We start from the raw sequence: 7,757 nt of genomic DNA, 5'->3' as shown, positions 1-7,757 counted from the left end.
ACGGTGTCGAGGGTGGTGGGATCCAGGGTCAAGCCAGGATGGGGGACTCGCGATTTTTGGGGTTGGGGTGGAGCCGGGAGTGCAGGAGGCGAAAGAGGCCGGTGTGCTGGCCTTTGCGTCCCTAGTAGCCCGGCGAAGGATCTTGCTACAATGGAAGGATGCGAGGCCCCCAAGCGTGGAGACCTGGATCAATGACATGGCAGGTTTCATTAAGCTTGAGAAGGTCAAATTCGCCCTGAGAGGGTCGGTACAAGGGTTCTTTAGGCGGTGGCAGCCTTTTCTCGACTTTCTGGCTCAACGATAGGGTACGGGGACAGCAGCAGCAGCAACCCGGGGAGGGAAAAGGGGAGGGAAAAGGGGAGGGAAAAGGGGGGGGCCGACAATGACTATGTTTGTTTATTTAATTTTAATATTTTTTAAGTTCTTTTGTTGTTCATTAGGGTTGGGGGGGGTGGGGGGATGTGATACGTGCGCCGATACGGTCTGGGGGTGTCACAGTTATTATGGGTTATTTTGTTGCATTTCATTGTTTGTCGTTATGTTTTATATTTTCTGTAAAATATTCCAATAAAAATTATATTAAAAAAAAAATGAAGATAGAGAGACACTTCTTTCAACCTGTGCAGTTCAATACCAGTCCAAAACTCAAAGCGAAAGGAAAAACTCACAGAGCCACAGCCCAGCTCCACCCACACCAATGACATCACTGAAGCCATTTTATGAGTCAAAAAACTTTCTTAAAGGGACAATCCCTTGACACTAAAAATAAAACTAGAAGTCCTCCCAGTGCATCAAAGGTCCTTTTATTTTATTAACCTCTCAACCATCCTTTCCCCTCTGTGTTGTTTGTCAGTGTGTAGAGTGGAGGAGTTAGAAAGGCGGGATTAGGAAACAGGTATTAGATAGTCAGTTAAATTTTTTCTGTCTGTTTAATTATAATTCTGTAAAAGGTTATTTGTGGTTTAAAGTTACAAACCTGGTGTGTGCAGTTCAGCCAAGGACCTCAGGTATTTTAAAATAACAGCTCATTTCACTTGTGTTGTGACTCTGGGTCCAGTGGGGCTGGAATTGACCGCGTACCAGTCCACATGATGACCACAGAATAGTACAGGCTGCAAAGCATTTATATTGATCTTTGTCCCTGTTCTCCTGACATGCTCTCCTGCTGTGTGTCAGGAACAGCTAAACAGTAATGTATTTATAACCCTTAATGAATTCCCTCTTAACTGTTCCAATTCAATAACAAAACCCAAGTATTACCAGAAACCCCTACTCAAGGTGTGACCCAGCACAGAGCATTCTCACTGATGTACGACTTGTTATTGATACTCTGTTCTCCTTGTGTCATGTTGGCCTTTATTGCAAGGGGTCAGGGTACAGGAATGAAGAACTCTTGCTACCATTGTACAGGGCTCTGGTGAGACCACATCTGGAGTACTGGGTGTAGCTTGGGAAGGATATACTTGCATTGGAGATGATACAACGAAGGTTCACTGAAGTGGTGCCTGAGATGAAGGGGTTGTCCTATGATGAGAGGATGAGTAAATTGGGCTGATATTCTCTGGAGTTTAGAAGAATTAAAGGCGATACCATTGAAATGCACAAGATTATGAACGGGTTTGAAAAGGTGAATGCTGAGAGATTGCTTCTGCTGGTCGGGGAATGTAAAACCCGGGGGCCACACAGCCTCAGGATAAGGAGGTTGATCTTATACAACTGAGATGAGGAGAAATTACCTCATTCAAAGGGTTGTGAATCTTTGGAATTCTCTGCTACAGCGGGTTGTGGGTCCTCCATCACTGAATATATTTAAAGGGCAGCACGGCGACGCAGTGGTTAGCCCTGCTGCCTCACGGCACCAAAGTCCCGGGTTCGATCCCGGCTCTGGGTCACTGTCCATGTGGAGTTTGCACATTCTCCCCGTGTTTGCGTGCGTTTCGCCCCCACAACCCAAAGATGAGCAGAGTAGGTGGATTGGCCACGCTAAATTGCCCCTTAATTGGAAAAAATTAATGATGTACTCTAAATTTATTTTTTAAAAGAATATATTTAAGGGTGGGATAGACAGATTTTCAGTCTCTCTGGGAATCAAGGGATATGGGGTGTGGGCAGAAAAGAGGAGTTGAAACCCAAGATTAGCCACGGGTATATTGAATAGTGGAACATGCTCGACAAGCCATTGGGTCTATTTGTGCTCCTGTTTCTTGTGTGTCAGCAGATTAAACGGAACACATCGATCCACAGCCCCAAACACTCGGCCAAGAAACCCTGCCTTAAACCGGTATGCGATTGAATTTCTTTCTTAATAAACTAACTGGGAATATCCTCAACCCTGACATTTAGAGTCAACTTTTGCTTTATTCATTATTTCACATGTCTCCCTCAATTCTCATTTATAGATTCACACAGAAGGAGGCCATGCAGCCCATCGTACCCAAGCCAACTCTTTGCAAGAGCTAACTGACCTGTGTTGCCAACTGGCACCGGAGATGCCAATAATGTTGCTCTTTAACTGGATACTGATATGCCAGTTATTAATGATGATATTGCTTTTCAGAGTCGCCACGTATCAAATGATACCACCACAAGGTATAGCCGAATATCGATCAAAGACCCAACAACCAGTTCAAGTTCAATGATAGTTTATTTACACAAAAGAATTACTTCGACATGCAACATAAAACACCACAAGCTAAATCACACCTAACATTACAACAACCTGTACTTAACTTCAGGCACCCAGCTTTTTGCAGAGGAACAAGGCCTTTGTTCGGATCTTGCGTGGCTGGGTCTGGTGAAGTGACTTTGTTTCTGCTGGGCTCATCCGTCTGGTCGTGATGCTGCAATTGATTTTGGGCACAAGCCGGGGCCAAGAGAGACCGAGCGCCGGGGCCAAGAGAGACTGAACACATGGCAGTGTCTCTTTTTATCCTTCTGGGGGTTTCTCGCTCTTTTGGGCGGTCCTTAGCTTTTGACCCAATAATTTGGCAGGCTTCGATTACTGCCTTCGATTTTAGCCAATAAAGGGGCGGGTGCCTTGATGGTTGGGCGTGTCCGGAGTGGTCATTGCCCTTGGCTGTTTGGGCTTCCTGGGTGAAGGGAGTGGCGCCGATGTGTCTGGATCTGTATCTGATACCCGAGTACAAGTCTTTTGTTCTGGGGAAATGGGCCATTGGAATGTAAATCGGCTGGGGGTTTCGATAGTGTCTGGTTATCTAGTGGCAAATATACACCTAAACTCGGAGTTCGTCTGGATCCTGCACTGGCCATATTTCCCATGATTCTTTGCAAGTGGACATACTTCCCTTTGTAAATGGTCATGTTTCCCTTTGTAAGTGGCCATCCCAGATGGCTACACCTGTCCTCACCCTGCCCCACCCCATCCCACTCTGCCCCCCTCAGTGCCCGTTTCTATTTATCCAACTCCCACGTTAAAGTTATTATTGGATCTGCTTCCAGATCGTTTAAAAAAAATTCTCATCTCCCCTCTGGTTCTTTAACTATTTTAAATCTGTGTCCTCTGATTGTTGCCACCATCAACCCCCCCCCCCCCCCCCCAATAAAAAGTGGGAAAGGTTAGTCCTAATTTACTGTAAGAAAACCCTCCATAGGTTTTAATTAACCCGGCACCCAGATTTCAATCATTCGCTCTCTCTTTCAGGCCATTACTCTCTTTTCTCCCCCTCTCTATTTCTGTCTTTAATCTTGTCATAGTCTCTCTCCCTCTTTATTCCTATCACTTTGTTTCCACCCTCATTCCTTTCTTTCAGACTTTGTTACCTTGCTTCTGTCTCCTTGCAGCAGTTTCCCCCTCTCTATCCCGTTTCTCTCTCATTCCCTTCTTTTAGGTTTGTTTATTCCTCCCCTCCCCTCTGTCTGTCCCTCCCTCCTTCCTCCCTGTCCCTCCTCCCTTCCTCCCTGTCCCCTTCCTCCCTGAAGTCCCGCAACAGTTAATGATTTCCCTCTCTCTATCTCTTTATTCTCGCTCTCATTCCCTTCTTTCAGTCTTCTGTTTGCTGCTCTCTCTCTTCCTCCCGGAAGTCCCGCCTTTGCATCTCCCTGAAGCGCCTCCCTATCCCGGGATTTTGCTGCTCCCTCCCTATCCCGGGATTTTGCTGCTCCCTCCCTATCCCGGGATTTTGCTGCCGCCTCCCTGTCCCGGGATGTGGTGTTGAGGCAGAGCGACTCTGTGCAGCGTCCGCCGGGCGCTCCCTGTCCAGAGGCGGGAGGAGCCTCCAGCGCCACCCGCCCCGCCAGACACATTGTAGCCGAGCCGGAGACACATTGTATCCTCGGCCTCCTCAGCCCGGCCTGAATCCTCCGCCTCTCCCGCCCATTCTTCCCTCATGAGCAGCCCAAGATGTCAGGGAAACATTACAAAGGACCCGAAGTCAGCTGCTGCATCAAGTACTTCATATTCGGCTTTAACATTATTTTCTGGGTGAGTAACCGGCGCCCTCACCAGCTGGTGAGTCTTATTGTGACAGCTGTGTTTTGGGATGCCTGGGTCTGAGAGTGAAAGGGGGGGGGGGTTGAGAGTGAAAGGGGGGGGGGGGGGTCTGAGAGTGAAAGGGGGGGGGGGGGGTCTGAGAGTGAAAGGGGGGGGGGGGGGTCTGAGAGTGAAAGGGGGGGGGGGGGGTCTGAGAGGGAAAGGGGGGGGGGGGCTGAGAGGGGAAGGGGGGGGTCTGAGAGTGAAAGGGGGGGGTCTGCGAGTGAAAGGGGGGGGGTCTGAGAGGTGAAAGGGGGGGGATCTGAGAGTGAAAGGGGGGGGGTCTGAGAGTGAAAGGGGGGGGGGTCTGAGAGTGAAAGGGGGGGGGCTGAGAGTGAAAGGGGGGGGGGTCTGAGAGTGAAAGGGGGGGGGGTCTGAGAGTGAAAGGGGGGGGGGGGTCTGAGAGTGAAAGGGGGGGGGGGTCTGAGAGTGAAAGGGGGGGGGGGGTCGAGAGTGAAAGGGGGGGGGGTCTGAGAGTGAAAGGGGGGGGGGGTCTGAGAGTGAAAGGGGGGGGGGTCTGAGAGTGAAAGGGGGGGGGTCTGAGAGTGAAAGGGGGGGGTCTGAGAGTGAAAGGGGGGGGGGGTCTGAGAGTGAAAGGGGGGGGGTCTGAGAGTGAAAGGGGGGGGGGGTCTGAGAGTGAAAGGGGGGGTCTGAGAGTGAAAGGGGGGGGGTCTGAGAGTGAAAGGGGGGGGGGTCTGAGAGTGAAAGGGGGGGGGGTCTGAGAGTGAAAGGGGGGGGGTCTGAGAGTGAAAGGGGGGGGGTCTGAGAGTGAAAGGGGGGGGTCTGAGAGTGAAAGGGGGGGGGGTCTGAGAGTGAAAGGGGGGGGGGGGTTCTGAGAGTGAAAGGGGGGGGGGTCTGAGAGTGAATGGGGGGGGTCTGAGAGTGAAAGGGGGGGGTCTGAGAGTGAAAGGGGGGGGTCTGAGAGTGAAAGGGGGGGTCTGAGAGTGAAGGGGGGGGTCTGAGAGTGAAAGGGGGGTCTGAGAGTGAAAGGGGGGGGGGTTCTGAGAGTGAAAGGGGGGGGTCTGAGAGTGAAAGGGGGGGGGTCTGAGAGTGAAAGGGGGGGGTCTGAGAGTGAAAGGGGGGGGGTCTGAGAGTGAAGGGGGGGGGTCTGAGAGTGAAAGGGGGGGGGTTCTGAGAGTGAAGGGGGGGGTCTGAGAGTGAAGGGGGGGTCTGAGAGTGAAAGGGGGGGTGTATGAGAGTGAAAGGGGGGGTCTGAGAGTGAAAGGGGGGGGTCTGAGAGTGAAAGGGGGGGGTCTGAGAGTGAAAGGGGGGGTCTGAGAGTGAAGGGGGGGGGTCTGAGAGTGAAGGGGGGGGGGTCTGAGAGTGAAAGGGGGGGGTCTGAGAGTGAAAGGGGGGGGGTGGTCTGAGACGTGAAAGGGGGGGGGTCTGAGAGTGAAAGGGGGGGGTCTGATGAGTGAAAGGGGGGGGTCTGAGAGTGAAAGGGGGGGGGTCTGAGCGTGAAAGGGGGGGGTCTGAGAGTGAAAGGGGGGGGTCTGAGAGTGAAAGGGGGGGGTCTGAGAGTTGAAAGGGGGGGGTCTGAGAGTGAAAGGGGGGGGTCTGAGAGTGAAAGGGGGGGTCTGAGAGTGAAAGGGGGGGTCTGAGAGTGAAAGGGGGGGGTCTGAGAGTGAAAGGGGGGGGTCTGAGAGTGAAAGGGGGGGTCTGAGAGTGAAAGGGGGGGGTCTCTGAGAGTGAAAGGGGGGGTCTGAGAGTGAAAGGGGGGGGTCTGAGAGTGAAAGGGGGGTCTGAGAGTGAAAGGGGGGGGTCTGAGAGTGAAAGGGGGGGTCTGAGAGTGAAAGGGGGGGTCTGAGAGTGAAAGGGGGGGGTCTGAGAGTGAAAGGGGGGGGTCTGAGAGTGAAAGGGGGGGGGTCTGAGAGTGAAAGGGGGGGGGTCTGAGAGTGAAAGGGGGGGGTCTGAGAGTGAAAGGGGGGGGTCTGAGAGTGAAAGGGGGGGTCTGAGAGTGAAAGGGGGGGGTCTGAGAGTGAAAGGGGGGGGTCTGAGAGTGAAAGGGGGGGTCTGAGAGTGAAAGGGGGGGGTTCTGAGAGTGAAAGGGGGGGGTCTGAGAGTGAAAGGGGGGGGGTCTGAGTGAAAGGGGGGGGGTCTGAGAGTGAAAGGGGGGGGGGTCTGAGAGTGAAAGGGGGGGGTCTGAGAGTGAAAGGGGGGGGGGTCTGAGAGTGAAAGGGGGGGGTCTGAGAGTAAAGGGGGGGTCTGAGAGTGAAGGGGGGGGTCTGAGAGTGAAAGGGGGGGGGTCTGAGAGTGAAAGGGGGGGGTCTCAGAGTGAAAGGGGGGTCTGAGAGTGAAAGGGGGGGGTCTGAGAGTGAAGGGGGGGGGGTCTGAGAGTGAAGGGGGGGGGGTCTGAGAGTGAAGGGGGGGGCCTGAGAGTGAAAGGGGTGGGGGTCTGAGAGTGAAAGGGGTGGGGGTCTGAGAGTGAAAGGGGGAGGGGGGTCTGAGAGAGGGGGGAGGGGGGTCAGAGAGAGGGGGGAGGGGGGGTCTGAGAGAGAGGGGGGAGGGGTGTCTGAGAGAGAGGGGGGAGGGGGGTCTGAGAGAGAGGGGGGAGGGGGGTCTGAGGGAGAGGGGGGAGGGGGGTCTGAGAGAGAGGGGGGAGGGGGGTCTGAGAGAGAGGGGGGAGGGGGGTCTGAGAGCGAGGGGGGAGGGGGGGTCTGAGAGAGAGGGGGGAGGGGGGGTCTGAGAGAGAGGGGGGAGGGGGGGGTCTGAGAGAGAGGGGGGAGGGGGGTCTGAGAGAGAGGGGGGAGGGGTGTCTGAGAGAGAGGGGAGAGGGGGGTCTGAGAGAGAGGGGGGAGGGGGGTCTGAGAGAGGGGGGAGGGGGGGTCTGAGAGAGAGGGGGGGTGTGAGAGAGAGGGGGGGGTGTGAGAGAGAGGGGGAGGGGGGGGTCTGAGAGAGGGGGGGAGGGGGGGTGTGAGAGAGGGGGGGGGGGGGGGTCTGAGAGAGGGGGGAGGGGGGGGGTCTGAGAGAGGGGGGAGGGGGGGTCTGAGAGAGGGGGGAGGGGGGGGTCTGAGAGAGAGGGGGGGAGGGGGGATCTGAGAGAGAGGGGGGGAGGGCAGGGGTCTGAGAGAGAGGGGGAGAGGACAGGGGTGAGAGAGCAGGGGGGGAGGGCAGGGGTCAGAGAGAGAGGGGGGAGGGCAGGGGTCTGAGAGGGGGGTCTGAGAGGGGGGAGGGGGGTCTGAGAGGGGGGAGGGGGGGTCTGAGAGGGGGGGGAGGGAGGGGGGGTCTGAGAGGGGGGAGGGAGGGGGGGTCTGAGAGGGGGGAGGGA

General features: G+C 55.0%; 1 protein-coding gene across 1 annotated transcript in view; it reads left to right on the top strand.

The window, feature by feature from the left end:
• Nucleotides 1-3,938: 3,938 nt before the first annotated feature.
• Nucleotides 3,939-7,757, top strand: part of tspan5a (tetraspanin 5a) — a 108,716-nt gene continuing 104,897 nt past the window's right edge. Inside the window, exon 1 of the mRNA XM_038792788.1 lies at nucleotides 3,939-4,441. Coding sequence (XP_038648716.1) covers nucleotides 4,361-4,441 — 81 coding nt within the window. The 5' untranslated portion in view covers nucleotides 3,939-4,360. The remainder of the gene's footprint in view (nucleotides 4,442-7,757) is intronic.

Source organism: Scyliorhinus canicula, chromosome 3, assembly GCF_902713615.1.
Source record: "Scyliorhinus canicula chromosome 3, sScyCan1.1, whole genome shotgun sequence".
Taxonomy (NCBI): domain Eukaryota; kingdom Metazoa; phylum Chordata; class Chondrichthyes; order Carcharhiniformes; family Scyliorhinidae; genus Scyliorhinus; species Scyliorhinus canicula.
This window is presented reverse-complemented; position numbering and strand designations above follow the sequence as displayed.